Here is a 25,005-nt window from a genome sequence, read left to right as displayed (position 1 = left end):
GTCATCGCACCCCACCTGCGAGACATCATCAACACATCCTTCGACACCGCCACCTTCCCCGAGAGCTGGAAGCACGCCGAACTCAGCGCTCTTCTCAAAAAACCCACAGCGGACCCCACCGAACTCAAGAATTACCGCCCCATCTCGCTCCTCCCGTTTCCAGCCAAAGTCATCGAGAAGACCGTCAACAAGCAGATGGCCGCCTTCCTCGAGACGAACGGATCCCTCGACCCCTCACAGTCCGGCTTCCGAGCCAACCACAGCACCGAGACCGCCCTCATCGCCGCCACCGATGACATCCGAGCCTTGATGGACAAGGGAGAAACAGCGGCCCTCATCCTCCTAGACCTCTTTGCGGCATTCGACACGGTCTGCCACCGCACCCTAGTACGGCGCCTCAGCAACATCGGCATCCAGGACAAGGCGCTGGAATGGATCGTCTCCTTCCTCGACGGAAGAACACAGAGAGTCCGCCTACCACCGTACAAGTCAGAGGCCTCCGAAGTCATCTGCGGCGTCCCCCAAGGATCATCGCTGAGCCCCACCCTCTTCAACGTCTACATGAGCCCACTCGCGGCCATCGTACGCAAACACAACCTCAGCATAATCTCCTACGCCGACGACACCCAGCTGATCCTCTCCCTGACCAACGACCCCGCCGCCGCCAGAGCCAACCTGCACGAAGGGATGAAAGAGGTGGCCGAGTGGATGACGACCAGCCGCCTGAAACTGAACTCGGACAAAACGGAGGTCCTCATCCTGGGCTCCTCACCCTCCGCCTGGGACGACTCCTGGTGGCCTCCCGCCCTGGGCACCGCACCCAAACCGACAGACCACGCACGAAACCTGGGCGTCATCCTGGACTCCTCCCTCTCCATGACCAGGCAGGTCAACAACGTCTCCTCGGCGTGCTTCAACATCCTACGCATGCTAAGGAAGATCTTCTGGTGGATCCCCACCGAGACCAGAAAGACCGTCACCCAGGCCCTCGTCACCAGCCGACTGGACTACGGCAACGCCCTCTACGCCGGTACCACCGCCAAGCTCCAGAAGAGACTCCAGCGGATCCAGAACGCCTCAGCCAGACTCATCCTCGACATCCCACGAACCAGTCACATCTCCGAACATCTGAGAGACCTTCACTGGCTCCCCGTCAACAAAAGAATCACCTTCCGCCTCCTCACCCACGCACACAAAGCCCTACACGACCAAGGCCCGAGCTACCTCAACAGCCGAGTCAACTTCTACGCTCCCAAACGCCACCTCCGTTCAGCCAACCACGCCCTCGCCGCCGTCCCCCGCATCCGAAGAGCGAATACAGGAGGAAGGTCCTTCTCCTACCTGGCCGCCAAGACCTGGAACTCCCTCCCTCCCGACCTGCGCCTGACCCAAGACCACCTCTCCTTCAGGAAGAAGCTGAAGACCTGGCTGTTCGAGCAGTAGCGGCACCCCCCCCCCCCCCCCCCCCCAGCGCCTTGAGACCCTACGGGTATGTAGCGCGCTTTATAAGTGTCAATGATTGATTGATTGAGTGCATGGATATGAGGAGGCAATATCACTGTGCTGTCACTGCTGCCTGTGGGGTGCAGGGGTACTCTGTAAAGAAAGAATAAATAGCAAAAATTCAAGACCACCACACAAAACTATTAACATATGTGATGATAAAAGAGTGTGCACCTACTCAAGCATAGTGCCCGATATAATTGTATATCTTAAAGCTGAAGGGTCTAGCATAAGGAATGTGATGCATGAAATTCAGAAATGTATGGAGGTAGGGGGATATAAAGTTTACCAAGCAAAAACAGAAAGCCTTACATTTAATTTGGTTCCTTCTGATCTCCCGGCCTCCTTGCATCGCGAATGCCACATCCAATCAGATACCTAGGTATTTATGTTATAAATTAATATGACCAATTTTTTTCTTTGGATTACACTACTATGCTCGGGAAAGTGAAAAAAGTATTAGAAAAGTGGTCTCTGCTTAGTTTATCATTAATAGGTCGGGTGTCTATGGTTAAAATGTTGGTGCTACCGTTGTTTCAGCTTCTCTTTAGTAACCTTCCTTTGATAATCCCATAGGAATGAATGGGAAGGCATTCCTAAATAGCGAATTGCAATTTGCGATTCGCTAATAAGGAATATGTAGGAATCGCTATTTTTTTTTGCGAAACCAACATGCATAGGTAATTCCGTAATAATCACTATTAAGGATTCGCAATTCCCTACTTTGATGCATGTGGCCATAGTTCGTAAACAAGAAACTTCTCTTTCCTCCGAAACAGGAAACTGATAGGTCCACTAGTATAGCACTTCACTGACCATTTATCTGTCATTGGTGAATCAGGGTTCATCTTAGATACCCATTTGCCAGACAAATAAGGATGTGAACATTAATTCTCGAAATGCATAAATAATATCAGGAAACGTCACTGTTTACTTAGCCTTTGGTCTAACCTAGTTACAAGCATCTTACTTTAATGTACATCATATGAATGCCGACCTTTTTTATCATCAACATTGTCTGTCATGACAAAATAAGCTTTGCAGTAAAACCGAAAATAATTTCTTAAAGCGCCTGTTGTGTGTTCAAGGTAGTACTCCGAATTTAGTTGCACATGAGGAGCTTGGCTGTCAGTATATTTCAGATATTGTTGGCTTGAAACCACTGTTATGCTGGACAAAATTATGGCTAAGCCAGGATATTCCCTTAACCCACCAGATATTGGAAGATCTTGTTTCAATGGATTATGCCATGTGTGTACCCTGGCTCAAATATTTGAAGTGCCAATTTTTGAAGCTTGGGCGCCCAAACATGTTTGAAAATCCGGGGGATATAGTCAAGGGTGATGTTGCAGCAATTAAGAGGGCCTTTTTTATGAACCGCAGTGCCCTAAGAGATGAAGTTGAGCTTTTGAAACCAAATGTTAGAAAGTATATCATGTTGAGAACATGTGACACTATGGAATTGTACCTAACAGGCTCCTTTACTTCCCATGACAAGTTTTTGCTGACTCGATTTAGATTCAACATCTTTCATCACATTTTAATCAGACCAAAGCTGGACATTTTTAAAAAATCTGCAGCACCCTGTGGCTGCGACGGGAAGTCTCCACAGGACATGCTGCATTTTATATTTTTATGTACATTTTATGAGTACCCCCGTAGGCGGTATCTTGTTACTCTTTTAAGGAAATTAAATTTTAAACAAATTAGACCCGCCCTTGTATACTTACAGCTACTGCATTCTGATTGTGTTCTCCAGGTGTTAGAATATCTAAAAGTATCTGTGAGAATAAGAAAATGCCTAAATGAATAACTGTGATTTTCTGCCTGAAGTACTTTTTTGCATTTTTGTATATGGGCTCGACTTGCACTTGCACTTTCTTCGTATCGATCTTGTCTACTCACTCTGTTAAGAAATTCATATGTCTTATGTACTTATTTTTTATTGACTTTGTAATTCTGTGATGTTTTTAAATGAAATGTATAATGCACTGTACTTTTATGGATTGCAATATATCCGAAATAAAGTCAATTTGATGATGATGATGAAGCTTTGCAGTACTATTTGTATCATGATTTAAAGTTGCTCTTTCCCTAAGGATGAGAAGAACCCTAAATCCTCAGCTGTGTCCTGCTTGGAAAAAGGAGCTTTACGGCCCATATTTGAGAGGACTATGTACTGATCTAGCAGACCAGACGTAGGCCTAGCTGACTGAGACCTGAATGGAAGACAATTCCATGTGAAAGGCTGTCCAGAAACAACAGGGTCCTGCAGTCCAGTGGACAATGACCAAATCTGAGGAGTTTCAAAAACATCTGCATCTTGAGAAATGTCAGTTTGTGCCCGAGATACTGAACAATTGCACCTGATGGCGAGCCCACATCACTAACTCAACCTGTTGTTTGGACACCTGACCCACTGGCTTTTAGTGAGCACATTTGACCTAATGATGCACAGGATGGTAGCCAGAGGAAGACCCTATCTTGATTTTGTAGAAGCCAGTATCACCCATTCCTGTTTCCAAAAGGAGCTCTAAGAGATTCCCCCTTTCACCTTTCATATCTGGGTGTTTATTGTTGGATGAGACTGGTCAGGTTGAGTCCTGTAAAATCGGGATCATAGCTCTGTGATGTATCATATCCTAACTATTATTATTGGAATCACCATTTGTACCCTAATCCTAAAAATGGGAGTTTGACTTCGTACTGCGTCTGCCGTTGAGCCCAATGTGATTGACTGGCCCCATGGCTTCCCCTTCAACAGTGAAATCATTGTTGTAACCAGTTGTTACCAAAAGACAGGTGAAACCCATTGGGTGCAAGCTATAAGGTATCACTCTGTCTCCTCACTGATAGCCTGAGCTTTGCCTGTGATCCCATGGATCACAAATTGTAATGCGACGTTGCTCAATTCAATTTTTCAAACAGTTGCAGCCTGATTTTGTGGTTTGGATTCCAATATCACTTTTTGTGTAGCGGTCGGACGAGTTAAGGGTAAACATATTTTGTCATTGAAGATAAACTGTAGAAGTTCAAGACTGGATTATGATTGATACATATGAAAGTAGTTCTCAGCGGTTAGTTGTGAACAAAAGAAATTAACTTGTATGTGCAAATAATGCAAATAGTCTTTTCCATCTATGTTTGGCTTTTGTTACTATAATTTTTCCAAACACTAAAATAATATATGGGACCATAATGTCCCCAAAACGTTTATTTTCTTATTTAGGCAACTTTTCCAATATTTAATACAGACCTCTTCAGTTGATTTCATTTTGTGAATAACTGCATGGTATTGTTTGTAAATTCCAAATCTATTGTCACCTACTTGAGTCTTTCATGACAACTCCCCTGTAATGTACAACACTTGAAATACTAATATGTTAAAGGGAGGGAGTAAGGACTGGCCCACTCAGTGCACTAGCACAATGTGTCCACCCCTTCCCCCTGTAATGGCAGTGCATACCCTAGTGAACTTAAAAGTCAACACATAGTTTAAGTAACAATAGCAAATGGAGTGGAGATCCAAATCCTGTTTCAATAAGTTGAAAGAGGCTCCCCAAAACTGATGTACAAATGTCTGTGTGCACTCTAGGTAACAGTGATTATCTGAACTGGCAGGTGCCTCTTCTGATCTTGGACTTTCTGGACTTTGGGCACTCGGAGGCCAAGTACCTCTGGCAATGATGCATCTGCCTTAAAGAGGTTTTGTCCTAATCACTCTGTGCACAACCTTAGAACACCTATTCTCTACATTTTGGAAATCACTTCTGGGTAAGAGCAATTCAGGAAGAGGTAGGACTAGGTCTTCCAGTGTTCCTTAACCAAGCAGGGTTGCTTCTAGTTATCTGGAGTCAAAGTCTTTCTCTCGCTTCTTACTGGCTAGTTCTGAAGTGCCATTAGCCTTCATGGCAAGATTTTGTAAAAGAAGGGCATTATATATATGTTAGGTTATCTAAGTAGAATCTATAAAAAGTTCCCTTGGTCTAAAAACCTACTTTTTTTCTACAGCTGACGCAGTTCCTGTTTTAAGAGTATGTCCAGTGTTACTTTGATTATACGAGAACTTTTTTCAAATAAAAGTCCTGCTTGACTTGAGGCATCTATGGGAAACTCTTCTGCTATCCAGTTTCACTTACCACAAACCAGTTCAGCTGAGCCTACTTTAAAGGCATTTAAGCTTCTGCTGGCCCTTCCACGCGATGCTACACAGAGTAGAGGAGGTAGAGTCTGGAATTAAACTCTTCCTGAAACAATGATGGCACGGGTATTCACTAGTACATTAGAAGACAGCAAGCGTTGTCACCCCAGCCTTTCTTACTGGGTATTGTGAGTATTTCCCATCAAATACATGGATTCTAACAGTGTAGGTGAAGTTTTGCTAAGCGGCCTGAACAGATGGGCAGTCATTAGGTCTAACGTGTGAATGCCTAAACATTATTTTAAACTGGTCCAGTTATACAACATTCAATTCCTCATAAGCACTACAATAACAAGTTGACTAATGACTTACAGAAAATATTTGAACTTTTCACGCCAATATGATATTCTATTTTATTGTATTTTATCCTTATGAAACAGGAGTACTGCAGCACAACTGTTAGGGATTGAGAAAGCGCTCTGGAATGCATGACATATATTATGAAGTGTGGAACAAATATCATGCTTAATTTCTAACTGACCCAAATGGAACAGGCAGGGTGGTGTTGCCTTACAATACAGTGCTGATATCTTACTATGTTCCAGTGGAAGTGTGAGGGTCTAAGAAGCAGTCAAATCAATGTTACAATAGTAGAGACTGCATTTAATATAATGTGTCCAGTTTTACCACCAAATATGTGTTTGGGAGGGTTTCAACAGGTCTCTTTCAACACAAGATGTCAAGAACCCAGAAGTTCGAAGCAAAGAATTATAGTGAAATGTACACTAAGCAGATCAATTTCTCACACCTCCCGCTCTATTTCTCTTCTGTCTGTTCAACTTTCGCCCATTTTGAGCTTTTCTTATTATTTTTGCATCTCTTTCCTTACATCTTCTATTTGAATACTGCTACATTCTTTTTATCTCATCCTAAAAAGCATCACACGAGGGAGAGTTTATTGTAGAATTTAAGGGAGTTACTAAAGCCACAGAAGCTCACCATGTAATGTTACATTGATCTAAGTAGTGCTCTAATCACCCGAAGGGCTATCCAGGCATTTGGATCGGTATGTAGGTTTGTGGTCCTCAAGGTGTTTATATGAAGAATCAGGTCTTCAGCATCTTGAGGAATTCAGGAAGCCAGGAGGAGGCTCTGATGTGTTGAGAAAGGTTGTTTCATGTCTTGGGTGCTATGTGGGTGAATAAGGGGCCTCCAGTTTTGCTTTTGCGGATGCAGGAATGTGGATTAGTGAGAGTGAGGCAGAGCATAGTTGTCTGGTGGGTTGGTGAAAGTGTAAGTGGATATTCAAGTATTCTGGTTGTGTGTTTTGTAGGGCTTTTTATGTGTGGATGAGAAGTTTGAATGGGCTGGACTTGTACCATGACCTGTGGATTTAAAAGAATATGTGATGTGAGAGATAAAGTTGCGCAACTACATTTCTCTCAAATTCAAAGCATTGCTTTTACAACTGCTTTAACAGAACACATGTGTGGATAGAAATCAACAACGTAGATGTGCTTTTGATGAGTTTTAGCTCCTGAGCTATTGAAAGGGAGTTAAACCCAACTTAAAAATATGCAGTATGCTCCTGGAGCTTACAATCCAAATACTTTTCTCTAATGTTCTACATAATTCAAGATAGAAGGGTTTGAAAAATCAATGAAAATGTATGTTCGGCAAAAAATACACTGAAGAGGTGATAATTGATTCATGCATTTATTTTAAAGTATACATTGCAACTCTATCCATTTTAACAATGTCACATCTTAATATCAAGATGGAACTTGATTGTACAGTTTAAGGATGTTTAATTGAAGAGATGCATGTGGAATGTCTATGTGGTACAACATGCAATAATGGATTACGGCTTTTATTTTCTGGATTCCTCGTCACGTTCTCTTCCTAGAAACTGGCTGAGTTACTTTCCCTGCTTTTGTCCCATGTCTTTCCCTTGGCACCTTCCTTCATGTCCCTGTCCTCGGCCCTCTTCAAGACTCTTTCCTTCTTTTCCATGTTCTTGACCCTTTCCCTTGTCCTCTTCTTGGCCCTTTCCTAGTTTGTCTCCATAGCCTTGCCGCTGGTCTTGTCGCAGGCCACCCCCAAGATGTTTATCTTCAGCTTTTTCCTGAGCATATCCTTGGTCTTTTCCCTGGTCTGTTCCCTGGTCTTTTCCATGTCCATATCCCTCGTCTTTTCCCTGGTTATATCTTTCACCTTTTCCTTGACCGGGTCCCTGTGCTACTCCATAGCATGTTTCTTCAACTCCTTGTTTCCCATGTTCCTGGCCATGACCTTGTCCTCCTCCATAATCTTTTTCCTTGCCTGGAGTGATTCCTTGCCCTTGTTGTTGGCCATGACCCTTCTCTTGTCCTTTGTCTTGTCCTTGGTCTTGATTTCGTCCGGAGAGGTCTGTTTGAACTATGCAGGTTCCTTCACTTTCTTTTCCCTAGTGAGAAGAGATTGAAAATAATATGGAAAGATGGTCAGTTTATGGTTAACAAAATTCTGTTAAGTGTAAAGCACAGTCATTTAACAAATAGAAGCATCCACAATACACATGCACAATGCACACAGTCCTCATGTTTATTGGGTGATCAGTGAAGCAATGACATGCATGATACAAAACCTTCAAAGAACAAGCATACATGTCTCTTTTGAACCACCACAATTTCTGTATATTTCAGCGGTTCCAGTGAAGGATTCTCAGAGCCTTATTCAAAATGATATTTTCCCACTGTGAGGCTCTGTCTCCTGTGGCAAAAATTCCATTTGTAAAGTCTCTTGGTATAATCCGGCATCCTCATATGGCATCTTGTGATGGCACAGTAATGCAACCACTCCTACTTATCTTAATGTAATATTGGACCTTGATTTGGGAATGGTAACAGCATGTAAAAGAATGCAATTTTCATACAAATACACGCAGCGTATAAGCACGTAAATAACATGAACATTTTTTCCATTTTTTAAAATTTTGGATTATCATGAACAGTTTAGACCATTTTTAGTACAGCAACTATTTTCAAAGATTTGTATCACCAAACATTTTGCCATTGATTACGCAATTGATGTCATCGTCAATGAGATCAGAAGTCACATATGGCAATATAGATCTCGGCAGATCATCAATTAATGCTGTGTCCTCAATTCTGCTCTGGTTTTACTCACAAGGGTGCAGGAGGGAGAAGCCATATCTTGTCATTCGTTCTAACAACACAATAAATAATAAAAATTAACTGGAAATGGTTACATCTACTTTAGGTTATTTCCTAATTTTCATTTATTTAGAAGCTAAGCATAATAGAGTTTCCTGTGAATGCATTTCCATGTAATATTTGATAATTCACTAAGGTTTCCAGGCGTACATATGTGAGGCTTGGCTGTCTGAGGTTGAACCCAGAACCACCAGAGTGACTACAAGGGCTAGTTGGCTGGCCTCCTGACCAGAGCGTTGGTTGTCCCAGGTGCAGGACTTCCATCGCAGCCCACAGCCTCATCAGAAGCACCACTGCATGACACTTCTTTAAGACAGTCCTTCAAATTGCAAGTTATTTTTCAACAGCTCCTTCAGAACCAGCCAGTGCATAATGTATCATCAACGCAGGACTTCGCATCACAGGCCACAAGGGCCTCCAGCACACCATAATGTGTAAATGTACCACATTTCATGGAAAATGTGACTGGACGTTTGGCTTCTTTGCATGAGTGCAAAGTCTATGGAAAAATGTGTTGGTGTCCAAACACTTGTTGGGACCCCCTTTTACACTCTTTTATCTTTGCTTTTCCATGACTAGTCACCTCAAGACCTTCCATCGTCCTCCAATGTAGAAAACACAATAGTTTTGTGAAGTCAATTGGACACATATTTATGAATATTGAAAAATCTGAGGAAATCCCATTTCTGGTAACCTTAACCATAACGACAGAGTGGCTACTGTTACACTGTATATATATAATAAAAAAATCCTGGGACTGTACAGACACCTCACCAACATCTAGTTTAGGAGACAGAAAAGCAGCTTGCAGCCCTCCTGCTGTCTATGCCAAGGCAAAGGAGAGGTGTGGTGCAGCAGCCAGGGCAGCTGACTATGGAGCGTAGGGCTCACGGTTCGATCCCAGGTGGCAGCCTAGCACTATGTGACTCTGGGCAATAGCTCACTTAATCTCCCTGATGGCCTCCAGCACCTTGAGATCCTATGGGGTAAGTTGTGCATGCTTTACAAATACCGGATTTAAGGCAGGCTCTGCAGCACTTCACCATTTGATTAGGTGTGTCTGTGCTTCTGGGAACATCCTCATCCCCTCTGGGGCTAAATTATATAATTCTTCTAAGCAGCAGAGTGAGAATTGCAAATATACAGGTGGCAACTAGTAAAGCAAAATGTGAGAGGCAATTTTGGATATACGATATTGCGTAGATGTTTATTGCTATTGTTTATATTGATCTGTTTGTGCATATTTGTATGGTTGGCATCTCTTGTATGTAAGGTTGGCATCTCTGCCATCTACTCCTCCTCTCATATCCAGTGGACATCCCTGGCATAGTTTGCCCATTCATTGCACAGGATAGGCATCCCTGACATCTGGTGGCCGCCTTATCAACTGGTGGTCTAACTTTGCATCTGGTGAGTGTTTTGACATGAAGAGGACATCCCTAATAACTAGTGGCCACAAGTGGCTTATATTGAGTACCAGTGGCATCTGGCTGATATTTATGATATCAAGCGGTGTTAGACCTGACATCATTGGCTTGAGTCTCTCCTCCATGTTTTCTGTTTGCCTCCACTGTTTTTCGATGTTTTGATGGGTACACAGACAAAATATCGATTTTTTAATATCGATAAGCAAAAATATCGAAGTTTAAATATCGATATACAAAAATATCGAAGGTAAGTAATATCAACAGTCTAAATATCGATATTGGTATGATATCAGTAATATCGAAGTTGTAAATATCGATGTTAATAATATCGAAATTGATAACTTTGATGTTACTAATATCTATTTTTAAATAAATTTAGTGTATATTATATTGTATTAATTATGTTTTATTATTTTTTTTAATGTTATTTTATTAAATATTGTGTTTTACTACTGTAGCGGGTTGTGGGTTTATAGGGGAATAGGGTGGGAAGTAATTTAATTATGTTAAATTAATTATTAATTATTAGGAATTATTAATTAATTAATTGAGAATTAATTTTAAATTATTTTTAATTAATTTATTAATTGATAAATATGTTCTGTAGCGGGTTATGGGTTTATAGGGGAATAGGGTGGGAAGTAATTTAATAATAATTAATTAATTGATATATGTTTGTATATATTTTAATTAATAATTAATTGGTAATTAATTTCTATTAATTACTTAATTAATTATTATAATTTTTTTCATATTTATAATGATTCATTAGTTGGTAATTAATTATTATTAATTATTTAAAAAATTAATTATAGTAATTTTTATATAATTTATTGTTATTCTTAATTAATTAATTGTGCAAAATAATATTAATATTTAAATTAGATTAATTACAGCAAATGTGCTAATATATTTACTTTATTGTTATTGTTAATTAATAATTAATTGGTAATTAAATAATATTAATTAATTTTGGGTACAGGGGTATTTTTAGGGTTCAGGGTCAGTTTTCAGTTCATGGGTACAGGGGTATTTTTAGGGTTCAGGGTCAGTTTTCAGTTCATGGGTACAGGGGTATTTTTAGGGTTCAGGGTCAGTTTTCAGTTCATGGGTACAGGGGTATTTTTAGGGTTCAGGGTCAGTTTTCAGTTCATGGGTACAGGGGTATTTTTAGGGTTCAGGGTCAGTTTTCAGTTCATGGGTAAAGGGGTATTTTTAGGGTTCAGGGTCAGTTTTCAGTTCATGGGTACAGGGGTATTTTTAGGGTTCAGGGTCAGTTTTCAGTTCATGGGTAAAGGGGTATTTTTAGGGTTCAGGGTCAGTTTTCAGTTCATGGGTACAGGGGTATTTTTAGGGTTCAGGGTCAGTTTTCAGTTCATGGGTACAGGGGTATTTTTAGGGTTCAGGGTCAGTTTTCAGTTCATGGGTAAAGGGGTATTTTTAGGGTTCAGGGTCAGTTTTCAGTTTTTGGGTAAAGGGGTATTTTTAGGGTTCAGGGTCAGTTTTCAGTTCATGGGTAAAGGGGTATTTTTAGGGTTCTGGGTCAGTTTTGGGTTTTTGGGGTACAGTCGTACAGGGTAAAAATTAAATAAATTTAAATTAAATCAATTAAATGAAATTACAAAATATAAAATTACATTAAATTAAGTTTTTAATTTATTTTAAATGTATATGTATTCGTTTTAATTTTTAAATTATGTTTTAATATTTTTAATTAATATTTGTAACATTATATGTATTTTATAATTATTTTAACATCATTATTAATACATTTTAAAAAACGATATTTTTTATTTCGATATTTTTGTACTACGATATTATTTTTCCGATATTTTTGTACTTACCTTGTTAGGGATAGGATTCCGATATTTTTGACTTCGATATTTTTGTCCCGATATTTTTGTAGGTCGATATTTTTAATTTCGATATTTAGTCAGACATTCGTTTTGATGGTATATGCTTTGGGCGCTGTGTCACTGCTGATCAGTGCCACGGCGCAAGTGCTCCCTATGTTAAATTGATTTATCTATTGTATCCATGTTTGGCCTATTTGGTTTACTGTCAGTCCCTAGTCTAGTGCACCAGGAGTGCCGGGGCTTGTAAATGCAAATGCCGCTCGTGGGCTTGCAGCACGTGTTGTGCCACCCACAGGAGCGGCCTCATAAAAGAATGTCTACGGGTCGGTCATTGCGAGACCCACGTGCGGCCTAGTGCTGTCACGCAGGCTGCGCAAGTATACCTACTTGCCAGCCCCTCAAATCTTCCCTTGACTTCATGTTAGTCACCCCTATGGTAGGCCTACAGGCAGGGTGCATTGTAAGTGTAAGGTAGGACACGCCTGACCAAGTTGGCATGTCCTGATAGTGAATTACCGCCATCTTCGTTCTTCACTATTGCGAGGTAGCCTGCTCTCCATTAGTTAGAATGGGCCGCCGGGATTAGTAATGCTATGATCCTAGCTGGCTCGGGGAGCATGGTGCAATGTCGAGTTTGGTATCCCTGAACTCGGGGTTTAATTACGCATCCGTTGGTGTGGATGTTTTTTGGACTCTGGGTCCGAAAATAGCACTTTTAGAAAGTGTCTATTTTCTTGTCTAACCATATCTGGTTTCTGCTGGTCTTGCGTGTGTGTGACAGGAGCTGGTTGGCTCCACAGGTCTGGATGAGTCAGTGTGGGATGAGTGGGACATTTGCGTTGAGAGTAGGGGGAGAGTAGTTGTTGATAGCCTGCCCTGCCTGATACAATGCTGGCTCCACCTCCTGCCAAGCGGCTGATGGCTCTGTGCCTGCCATGGACGATCCTAGCCCCACCTCCTGCCAGGAGGCCGATAGCTCTTCTCCTGCCAGTGTCAATGCTGGCTCCACCTCCTGCTGGGCGTCTGAGGACCCAGCCCTGCGCAATGAATAGGCCAGGTGCTTCTGCCTGGCTCCACCCACAACAGACCCAGGATGTTGGGAAATCCCCGGCATGGACAAAGGGATCAAAGCCAGAAAGGGGTATAAGAGAAGGACCCCTGAACTAAGAAATCAGATCACTTCTGACAAGGAACCCTGTAACCAAGGACAAGAGGCCTGCTGATCTAAGGACTGCCTACCCCTTCTGCCGGTGTGCTGTTGTTGGGGGAATCCTGCAGTGCTTCTTTCTTTTTGCCAAGGAAACCAGGAGAGAGGAATTATGTGTGTACTCTCACGCTTGCTAAGAAAATCTCCAAGGACTGGAAGAGTGCCAGTCTCCTGCTGAAGTCACAGGGCTAAAGGACTTCATCTGCTAAGTGCTATTTGCTGGAATCATGAATCCAGCATCTCTGAAGGAACCAGCAATCTCGACGCCGACGGACGTCGCCGAATCCAGCTCGACGCAGTGGGTAACGGCCCCAGTGTCCCGCTTCCTCGACGACCGGCCGCCGGGCCCGACCGACGCCAGCAGCAACGCTAGTGAGTGGGAGTACGGCTCTAGCTCCAAGGGACCTCGTGTCTGCACCGCTGCTGATCGCATCAACTGTGTGCCCTCTCGACGCCGTGAGCGCTGCTCACTCTGTGCAACCACATCATCGACGACGCCTGCTGAGGCCTGATCGACACCGAAGACGCGACGCCGGATTGCTCAACGCCGCTGATCATCGTGTGCTTCATTTTCCTAAAGGTACTGTGTTGTTGGGGGTCCGTGTGACTCCGGGCTCGACGTAGCGCTCCTCGCGGTCGACGCCGAACCTTTGGATTAACTTTGCCTCAACGTTGTGTAGCCCCCGTGTGGGTTACCCTGTTGCTAAGAACTGTATTGCCAAGAAGAAGATTGCTTGATACTAAAGACCTTTTTTGCTAAAGAAGAACCTACCTTTGAATTATCCCTTTTTCCCTTCCCAGAGTATTTATTACGATTGTGTACAGTTTTGCCGTTATTTGGTCTTGTGCTAAGCCTTATATAAAAATACTTATTTTTATAATACTACTGTGTCGTGTCCATTTGTAGTGTATTCACTTTATTACTGTATGTGGTCATAATTGCTTAACACACAGCCTCTGAGATAAGCCTGTTCTGCTCTGCCAAGCTACCAAGGGGGTGAGCAGGGGTTATCGAAGGGTGTGATCCCCTTGCCCTGACTAGAAAAGGTGTGTCCCTATTTGTCAGAAGTGTATACCTCTGCCAACTAGAGACACCCGGTTCTAACATTGGATGCAGCGGTTAGGATTTGGACCTTGCATTTATGACCCATGTACAGTGATTAGTGTGCGCTACATAGTGAAAGCAGACCATAACGCAGTCACAATCTAATTGGGAAGGATCCTATTTTCGGTTCTCCGCTTTTCGGAAGCTTGATTTTTTGAACACTGCCAGTTTTGACCATGAGTGACAACGGAGTCACTACCCCTGTTGTTGTTGTTGAAGTGGAGGAATTCGACAGAGCGAAGATAAACGACTACGGCTTGAAGAAGCTGAAAGCCTTCTGCAAGCAGTTTAAAGTTCCTACCAAAGGCCTCTTGTTGAAGGAGGAATATCTCAAAGCTCTGGAGGCTTGGTTGGAATCCAGAGATCCCACTGATCCGGTGGTGATACCGCCAGTGGAAGGGGATGAGGAGGCGCCAGCGAATGGGCCTGAGTCCTCTCCCGAAAGCAGTGATTCCTCCAAAGGTCTTTCCCCTGAAGAACGAGAAGAAAGGGCGAAGGAGCGAGCATACAACATGGAAATGGCAAGGCTAAAGATAAATGGGCAGTTGGAGTTAGAAAATGCAAGAGGTAGAAGAGAAGCTGATTTGGAGACCAAAAGGTTAGATTTTGAACGAGAGAAGTTAGTCTTGGAGCGTGAAGCCAGATTGAGGGAGCTGGATATCCAGGCTAAGAAGTTAGAATTGAATCCCTCTGGTGGCAGCATTCCATCTGGGCCTGCAGAAAGTAAGTTTTACTTTCCCAAAGATGTGATAAAGGATTATCACAGAAACGAAGATATTGGTCAGTGGTTTAAGGCATATGAGCTAGCATTGTTGGCCCACAAGGTCCCTGAGAAGAATTGGGGAGCGGGGTTGTGGGGTCGCTTTGTGAATGAGGGAAGAGATACCCTGTTAGACATGCCTGTTGCGGATAGGATGTCGTATGCTCATATGAAGGATGCTTTAATGTTACGGTATGGCTTAACCTCCGAGAAGTACAGACAAGCTTTTAGAGAATGTAAGAAGTTGCCTGGTACGACGTGGGTTGAATATGTGTCTTATTTTTGCAGAGCCATAGATGGTTGGGTAAAGGGCAACAGAGTGGAAAGTTATGAAGCTCTTTATGATTTGTTTGCTTGGGAGCACTTGTCGAATAACTGTTTTCCTGAGCTGCGCCAGCACCTGATTGATAGCAAGATATCTAACCCTAGAAAACTTGCTGGGGAGGCGGACCGCTGGGTCAGTACCAGGGTTCACAAGGGTCCAGTGGGAGACTCAGCCAAAGGTGGGCAGGGTCCCCAGCAGAAGAGTGGGGGAGACAAGGGTAAACAGAAGGAGTCTCCGAAAGGGCCCCAAAGTAATCCCCAAGGGAACCACGGGAAAGGTTCCCAGCCTCCCCCTGAGAAGAAGCCAGGGGCCCCGACGGGTAAACCTGTTCATAGGGGCCCCCTAACCTGCTACGGTTGTGGGCAGGTGAGACACCGGTTTTACGACCCCCAGTGTCCCAAAAAGGATTCGAATGCACCCACGCGTGCACCCCCCGTCAGTTGGCGAGTGTAGCCCTGGGAGGGGAGGAGATGGTTGTCCATGGTGGGAGGGGTCCCGCAGAGATGTCCCTGGTCTCGCTAGGAGACATGCAAATGGTCCCTCCACCCCCTCTGCCTAGTAACACTAGTAAATATAGGCAGTGGGTGACCATTAATGGCCATAGAGTGGAAGCTCTCCGAGACACCGGAGCGAGTGTGACAGCTGTCAAGTGTCACTTGGTGTCCAGAGAGCAGGTGGTTCCCCACGCATTCTACCCTGTGATAGCTGCCGACAACTCCCAGAAAGAGTGTGAGGTAGCTCAGGTTTCCTTTGAATGGGGGGGAGTTTCAGGTACTCTTCAGGTTGCTGTGAGGCCCGCCATGCCTGTCGATTGTCTCCTGGGCAATGATTTAGAAGACTCCCCTTGGGCTAAGGTGGAGAGGGAGGCGCACTTGAAAATGTTGGGCGTGCCAGAGTGGGTGTGTGCAACCACTCGTTCGATGACAGCGAGTAAGGGTGTTGATGGGGTCCCGGAGCCTGAAAGTACGGCCCAGGACCCAGCTGTGAAGAGAAGAGGCACGAGGCGCGGGAAACCGGCCCCGTAGTTCCCGTGGTCCAGGAGGAGGTAGACCCTGAGGGGGATGCCCTGGAGCCCACAGGGGAACAAATTGCCAAACTGGGAGACCTGCCCGAGCTGACCCACTGGCAGCAGGATGGTGGTCCCTCCAGGGAGGAATTCTGTGCGGAACAGAAAGTGTGCCCTTCTCTTGTGGGCATGAGGCAGCAGGCCTCAGCCCAATCCTCAGGTGATCAGTCAGGGTCACATTTTGTGTACTGGGAGAACGACCTCCTGTATAGCGAGCCTAAGGCTGCTGAGCCTGGGTCAGCCCGTGTGCTGGTGGTACCCCAGCGCTTCAGAGCCTTCCTACTGGGTTTGGCTCATGACGTTCCGTTAGCTGGACATCTGGGGCAGGACAAGACCTATGACAGGCTTGTCACCCATTTTTATTGGCCTCAGATGCGTAGGGATGTAGACATCCATTGCAAGGCTTGTCACACTTGCCAGGCAAGTGGGAAAAGCGGTAGGAAGCAGAAGGCTCCCCTCCAACCTTTTCCAGTGGTCAGTACCCCCTTTGACCGGGTGGGTATTGACATTGTTGGGCCCCTGGACCCCAAGACAGCCCTGGGCAACAGGTTTATCCTGGTCTTGGTGGACCACGCCACACGGTACCCGGAAGCCATCCCTCTCAGAACAGTGACGGCCCCCGTGGTGGGACGGGCACTGATGGGTGTTTTCTCCCAGATGGGGTTCCCCAGAGAGGTGGCGTCAGACCGAGGCACCAACTTCATTTCGAACTATATGAAGTCTCTGTGGAAGGAGTGTGGGGTAACCTACAAGTTCACCACTCCTTACCACCCTCAAGGAAATGGGCTGGTTGAGAGATTCAACCGGACCCTGAAAGGCATGATCATGGGTCTTGAAGAACCAATGAGGCAGAAATGGGACGTCCTCTTGCCATGCCTGTTGTTTGCTTACCGTGAGGTGCCGCAGAAGTCTCTAGGGTTCAGCCCCTTTGAGCTCTTATACGATCACCCGGTAAGAGGGCCTTTGAGTCTGGTCAAGGAAGGCTGGGAGCAATCTCCCAGGAAACCTCCCCAGGATGTATATAGCTACATGCTGGCCTTTCGGAACCAGACTCAGCGCTTCAGAGAACTTGCTCAGGCAAATCTGGAGGCCAGCCAGGAGGAGATGAAGCGTTGGTACGACCGGAATGCCACTCTGGTAGAGCTTCAGCCTGGTCAGGAAGTGTGGGTCATGTCCCCTGTGGAACCTTGTGCGCTCAAGGACAGGTGGACTGGACCATTTAAGGTGGAGAAGAAGAGCGATGTCACCTACTTGGTGGACTTGAAATCTCCCAGGAACCCCTTGCGGGTCCTGCACGTCAACCGTTTAAAGCCCCACTTAGAAAGGTCCGAAGTGGGCATGCTCCTAGCTACAGATGATGGAACGGAGGAGGAGAGTGAGCCTCTTCCTGACCTCCTGTGTGCTAAAGAGCAAGATGGGTCAGTGGATGGTGTGGTCCTCTCTGACACACTGACCCTTGAGCAGAAACAGGATTGTCGCCACCTGCTGGGACAATTCCCGGATCTGTTTTCCTTGGTTCCGGGTGTCACTCATTGGTGTGTCCATGATGTTGACACCGGAGACAGCCCTCCTGTGAAGCACAAGGCTTACAGGGTGACTGACAAGGTCAGAGCGTACATTAAGGAGGAGGTCTCCAAAATGTTCGCGTTAGGGGTGATTGAGTCCTCCAGCAGTCCTTGGGCCAGCCCAGTGGTCTTGGTCCCGAAGGCTGCAGCACCTGGTGCTTCACCAGAACTCCGGTTCTGCGTGGACTACCGAGGGCTCAATTCGGTCACGAAGACTGACGCGCACCCCATCCCCAGAGCTGATGAGCTCATCGATCGGTTGGGGGCTGCCCGGTACCTTAGTACGTTTGATCTAACGTCTGGGTACTGGCAGATCCCCTTAACTGATGGGGCAAAGGAGAGGTCCGCATTCTCCACACCAGATGGGCTAAACCAGTTCCGGGTGATGCCATTTGGGATGAAGAATGCCCCTGCCACCTTCCAGAGGTTGGTCAACCAGGTCTTGGCTGGACTGGAGGATTTCAGTGCCGCCTACCTGGACGACATCGCAGTGTTCAGCGCCCGCTGGGAGGAACACTTGCGCCACCTCCAGGAAGTGTTGTTGGCCCTGCACGGAGCAGGCCTCACAATCAAAGCCAGTAAGTGCCAGATTGGGCAGGGTTCGGTGGTGTACTTGGGGCACCAAGTAGGGAGCGGCAAGGTTGCCCCCCTGCAACCCAAGATTGATACCATCCTGGCTTGGGCGCCGCCCAAAACCCAAACTCAGGTGAGAGCCTTCTTAGGACTCACGGGTTACTACATGAGGTTTGTCAAGGATTACGGTAACATTGTGCACCCCTTGACTTCGCTGACTTCCAGGAAGCAGCCACGAAACGTGATCTGGACTGATGCCTGTCAAACGGCCTTCGACACCCTGAAAGCTGCAATGTGCACAGCACCTATACTCCAGGCACCCGACTTTTCAAAAGAATTTATTGTCCAGACGGACGCTTCAGAGCATGGCGTGGGAGCTGTTCTAGCTCAGGTGAATGACGAGGGCCGAGACTTGCCTGTAGCCTTCATCAGTCGGAGGTTACTTCCCAGGGAAACGAGGTGGAGTGCGATCGAGAGAGAAGCATTTGCTGTGGTCTGGGCGCTGAAGAAGTTGAGACCCTAACTGTTTGGGACTCACTTCCGGGTTCAGACAGACCACAGGCCCCTCAGATGGTTGCTGCAGATGAGGGGTGAGAATCCGAAACTGTTGAGGTGGTCCATTTCCCTGCAGGGGATGGACTTTACGGTGGAACACCGCCCTGGTACAGATCACGCCAATGCTGATGGTCTGTCCAGATTTTTCCGCCTTAGTGAAGAGGACTCCCTAGGTCAAGGGTAGTTCTCCCCACATTTCAGCTGGAGGGGACACGTGTTAGACCTGACATCATTGGCTTGAGTCTCTCCTCCATTTTTTCTGTTTGCCTCCACTGTTTTTCGATGTTTTGCTGGTATATGCTTTGGGCGCTGTGTCACTGCTGATCAGTGCCACGGCGCAAGTGCTCCCTATGTTAAATTGATGTATCTATTGTATCCATGTTTGGCTTATTTGGTTTACTGTCAGTCCCTAGTCTAGTGCACCAGGAGTGCCGGGGCTTGTAAATGCAAATGCCGCTCGTGGGCTTGCAGCACGTGTTGTGCCACCCACAGGAGCGGCCTCGTAAAAGAATGTCTACGGGTCGGTCATTGCGAGACCCACGTGCGGCCTAGTGCTGTCACGCAGGATGCGCAAGTATACCTACTTGCCAGCCCCTCAAACCTTCCCTTGACTTCATGTTAGTCACCCCTATGGTAGGCCTACGGGCAGGGTGCATTGTAAGTGTAAGGTAGGACACGCCTGACCAAGTTGGCATGTCCTGATAGTGAATTACCGCCATCTTCGTTCTTCACTATTGCGAGGTAGCCTGCTCTCCATTAGTTAGAATGGGCCGCCGGGATTAGTAATGCTATGATCCTAGCTGGCTCGGGGAGCATGGTGCAATGTCGAGTTTGGTATCCCTGAACCCGGGGTTTAATTACGCATCCGTTGGTGTGGATGGTTTTTGGACTCTGGGTCCGAAAATAGCACTTTTAGAAAGTGTCTATTTTCTTGTCTAACCATATCTGGTTTCTGCTGGTCTTGCGTGTGTGTGACAGGAGCTGGTTGGCTCCACAGGTCTGGATGAGTCAGTGTGGGATGAGTGGGACATTTGCGTTGAGAGTAGGGGGAGAGTAGTTGTTGATAGCCTGCCCTGCCTGATACAATGCTGGCTCCACCTCCTGCCAAGCGGCTGATGGCTCTGTGCCTGCCATGGACGATCCTAGCCCCACCTCCTGCCAGGAGGCCGATAGCTCTGCTCCTGCCAGTGTCAATGCTGGCTCCACCTCCTGCTGGGCGTCTGAGGACCCAGCCCTGCGCAATGAATAGGCCAGGTGCTTCTGCCTGGCTCCACCCACAACAGACCCAGGATGTTGGGAAATCCCCGGCATGGACAAAGGGATCAAAGCCAGAAAGGGGTATAAGAGAAGGACCCCTGAACTAAGAAATCAGATCACTTCTGACAAGGAACCCTGTAACCAAGGACAAGAGGCCTGCTGATCTAAGGACTGCCTACCCCTTCTGCCGGTGTGCTGTTGTTGGGGGAATCCTGCAGTGCTTCTTTATTTTTGCCAAGGAAACCAGGAGAGAGGAATTATGTGTGTACTCTCACGCTTGCTAAGAAAATCTCCAAGGACTGGAAGAGTGCCAGTCTCCTGCTGAAGTCACAGGGCTAAAGGACTTCATCTGCTAAGTGCTATTTGCTGGAATCATGAATCCAGCATCTCTGAAGGAACCAGCAATCTCGACGCCGACGGACGTCGCCGAATCCAGCTCGACGCAGTGGGTAACGGCCCCAGTGTCCCGCTTCCTCGACGACCGGCCGCCGGGCCCGACCGACGCCAGCAGCAACGCTAGTGAGTGGGAGTACGGCTCTAGCTCCAAGGGACCTCGTGTCTGCACCGCTGCTGATCGCATCAACTGTGTGCCCTCTCGACGCCGTGAGCGCTGCTCACTCTGTGCAACCGCATCATCGACGACGCCTGCTGAGGCCTGATCGACACCGAAGACGCGACGCCGGATTGCTCAACGCCGCTGATCATTGTGTGCTTCATTTTCCTAAAGGTACTGTGTTGTTGGGGGTCCGTGTGACTCCGGGCTCGACGTAGCGCTCCTCGCGGTCGACGCCGAACCTTTGGAATAACTTTGCCTCAACGTTGTGTAGCCCCCGTGTGGGTTACCCTGTTGCTAAGAACTGTATTGCCAAGAAGAAGATTGCTTGATACTAAAGACCTTTTTTGCTAAAGAAGAACCTACCTTTGAATTATCCCTTTTTCCCTTCCCAGAGTATTTATTACGATTGTGTACAGTTTTGCCGTTATTTGGTCTTGTGCTAAGCCTTATATAAAAATACTTATTTTTATAATACTACTATGTCGTGTCCATTTGTAGTGTATTCACTTTATTACTGTATGTGGTCATAATTGCTTAACACACAGCCTCTGAGATAAGCCTGTTCTGCTCTGCCAAGCTACCAAGGGGGTGAGCAGGGGTTATCGAAGGGTGTGATCCCCTTGCCCTGACTAGAAAAGGTGTGTCCCTATTTGTCAGAAGTGTATACCTCTGCCAACTAGAGACACCCGGTTCTAACATTGGATGCAGCGGTTAGGATTTGGACCTTGCATTTATGACCCATGTACAGTGATTAGTGTGCGCTACATAGTGAAAGCAGACCATAACGCAGTCACAATCTAATTGGGAAGGATCCTATTTTCGGTTCTCCGCTTTTCGGAAGCTTGATTTTTTGAACACTGCCAGTTTTGACCATGAGTGACAACGGAGTCACTACCCCTGTTGTTGTTGTTGAAGTGGAGGAATTCGACAGAGCGAAAATAAACGACTACGGCTTGAAGAAGCTGAAAGCCTTCTGCAAGCAGTTTAAAGTTCCTACCAAAGGCCTCTTGTTGAAGGAGGAATATCTCAAAGCTCTGGAGGCTTGGTTGGAATCCAGAGATCCCACTGATCCGGTGGTGATACCGCCAGTGGAAGGGGATGAGGAGGCGCCAGCGAATGGGCCTGAGTCCTCTCCCGAAAGCAGTGATTCCTCCAAAGGTCTTTCCCCTGATGAACGAGAAGAAAGGGCGAAGGAGCGAGCATACAACATGGAAATGGCAAGGCTAAAGATAAATGGGCAGTTGGAGTTAGAAAATGCAAGAGGTAGAAGAGAAGCTGATTTGGAGACCAAAAGGTTAGATTTTGAACGAGAGAAGTTAGCCTTGGAGCGTGAAGCCAGATTGAGGGAGCTGGATATCCAGGCTAAGAAGTTAGAATTGAATCCCTCTGGTGGCAGCATTCCATCTGGGCCTGCAGAAAGTAAGTTTTACTTTCCCAAAGATGTGATAAAGGATTATCACAGAAACGAAGATATTGGTCAGTGGTTTAAGGCATATGAGCTAGCATTGTTGGCCCACAAGGTCCCTGAGAAGAATTGGGGAGCGGGGTTGTGGGGTCGCTTTGTGAATGAGGGAAGAGATACCCTGTTAGACATGCCTGTTGCGGATAGGATGTCGTATGCTCATATGAAGGATGCTTTAATGTTACGGTATGGCTTAACCTCCGAGAAGTACAGACAAGCTTTTAGAGAATGTAAGAAGTTGCCTGGTACGACGTGGGTTGAATATGTGTCTTATTTTTGCAGAGCCATAGATGGTTGGGTAAAGGGCAACAGAGTGGAAAGTTATGAAGCTCTTTATGATTTGTTTGCTTGGGAGCACTTGTCGAATAACTGTTTTCCTGAGCTGCGCCAGCACCTGATTGATAGCAAGATATCTAACCCTAGAAAACTTGCTGGGGAGGCGGACCGCTGGGTCAGTACCAGGGTTCACAAGGGTCCAGTGGGAGACTCAGCCAAAGGTGGGCAGGGTCCCCAGCAGAAGAGTGGGGGAGACAAGGGTAAACAGAAGGAGTCTCCGAAAGGGCCCCAAAGTAATCCCCAAGGGAACCAAGGGAAAGGTTCCCAGCCTCCCCCTGAGAAGAAGCCAGGGGCCCCGACGGGTAAACCTGTTCATAGGGGCCCCCTAACCTGCTACGGTTGTGGGCAGGTGAGACACCGGTTTTACGACCCCCAGTGTCCCAAAAAGGATTCGAATGCACCGCCGCGTGCACCCCCCGTCAGTTGGCGAGTGTAGCCCTGGGAGGGGAGGAGATGGTTGTCCATGGTGGGAGGGGTCCCGCAGAGATGTCCCTGGTCTCGCTAGGAGACATGCAAATGGTCCCTCCACCCCCTCTGCCTAGTAACACTAGTAAATATAGGCAGTGGGTGACCATTAATGGCCATAGAGTGGAAGCTCTCCGAGACACCGGAGCGAGTGTGACAGCTGTCAAGTGTCACTTGGTGTCCAGAGAGCAGGTGGTTCCCCACGCATTCTACCCTGTGATAGCTGCCGACAACTCCCAGAAAGAGTGTGAGGTAGCTCAGGTTTCCTTTGAATGGGGGGGAGTTTCAGGTACTCTTCAGGTTGCTGTGAGGCCCGCCATGCCTGTCGATTGTCTCCTGGGCAATGATTTAGAAGACTCCCCTTGGGCTAAGGTGGAGAGGGAGGCGCACTTGAAAATGTTGGGCATGCCAGAGTGGGTGTGTGCAACCACTCGTTCGATGACAGCGAGTAAGGGTGTTGATGGGGTCCCGGAGCCTGAAAGTACGGCCCAGGACCCAGCTGTGAAGAGAAGAGGCAGGAGGCGCGGGAAACCGGCCCCGTAGTTCCCGTGGTCCAGGAGGAGGTAGACCCTGAGGGGGATGCCCTGGAGCCCACAGGGGAACAAATTGCCGAACTGGGAGACCTGCCCGAGCTGACCCACTGGCAGCAGGATGGTGGTCCCTCCAGGGAGGAATTCTGTGCGGAACAGAAAGTGTGCCCTTCTCTTGTGGGCATGAGGCAGCAGGCCTCAGCCCAATCCTCAGGTGATCAGTCAGGGTCACATTTTGTGTACTGGGAGAACGACCTCCTGTATAGCGAGCCTAAGGCTGCTGAGCCTGGGTCAGCCCGTGTGCTGGTGGTACCCCAGCGCTTCAGAGCCTTCCTACTGGGTTTGGCTCATGACGTTCCGTTAGCTGGACATCTGGGGCAGGACAAGACCTATGACAGGCTTGTCACCCATTTTTATTGGCCTCAGATGCGTAGGGATGTAGACATCCATTGCAAGGCTTGTCACACTTGCCAGGCAAGTGGGAAAAGCGGAAGGAAGCAGAAGGCTCCCCTCCAACCTTTTCCAGTGGTCAGTACCCCCTTTGACCGGGTGGGTATTGACATTGTTGGGCCCCTGGACCCCAAGACAGCCCTGGGCAACAGGTTTATCCTGGTCTTGGTGGACCACGCCACACGGTACCCGGAAGCCATCCCTCTCAGAACAGTGACGGCCCCCGTGGTGGGACGGGCACTGATGGGTGTTTTCTCCCGGATGGGGTTCCCCAGAGAGGTGGCGTCAGACCGAGGCACCAACTTCATTTCGAACTATATGAAGTCTCTGTGGAAGGAGTGTGGGGTAACCTACAAGTTCACCACTCCTTACCACCCTCAAGGAAATGGGCTGGTTGAGAGATTCAACCGGACCCTGAAAGGCATGATCATGGGTCTTGAAGAACCAATGAGGCAGAAATGGGACGTCCTCTTGCCATGCCTGTTGTTTGCTTACCGTGAGGTGCCGCAGAAGTCTCTAGGGTTCAGCCCCTTTGAGCTCTTATACGATCACCCGGTAAGAGGGCCTTTGAGTCTGGTCAAGGAAGGCTGGGAGCAATCTCCCAGGAAACCTCCCCAGGATGTATATAGCTACATGCTGGCCTTTCGGAAC

At 46.9% G+C, this 25,005-nt stretch overlaps 1 protein-coding gene across 1 annotated transcript in view; it reads right to left on the bottom strand.

The window, feature by feature from the left end:
* Positions 1 to 7,346: 7,346 nt before the first annotated feature.
* Positions 7,347 to 25,005, bottom strand: part of LOC147689891 (uncharacterized) — a 39,407-nt gene continuing 21,748 nt past the window's right edge. Inside the window, exon 3 of the mRNA XM_086939450.1 lies at positions 7,347 to 8,090. Within this exon, the coding sequence (XP_086795576.1) occupies positions 7,563 to 8,090 (528 nt within the window). The 3' untranslated portion in view covers positions 7,347 to 7,562. The remainder of the gene's footprint in view (positions 8,091 to 25,005) is intronic.

The sequence above is a fragment of the Lissotriton vulgaris genome, chromosome 9, assembly GCF_964263255.1.
Source record: "Lissotriton vulgaris chromosome 9, aLisVul1.2, whole genome shotgun sequence".
Taxonomy (NCBI): Eukaryota; Metazoa; Chordata; class Amphibia; order Caudata; family Salamandridae; genus Lissotriton; species Lissotriton vulgaris.
Note: the sequence above shows the minus strand (reverse complement) of the source record. Positions and strands in the feature narration are given on the sequence as shown.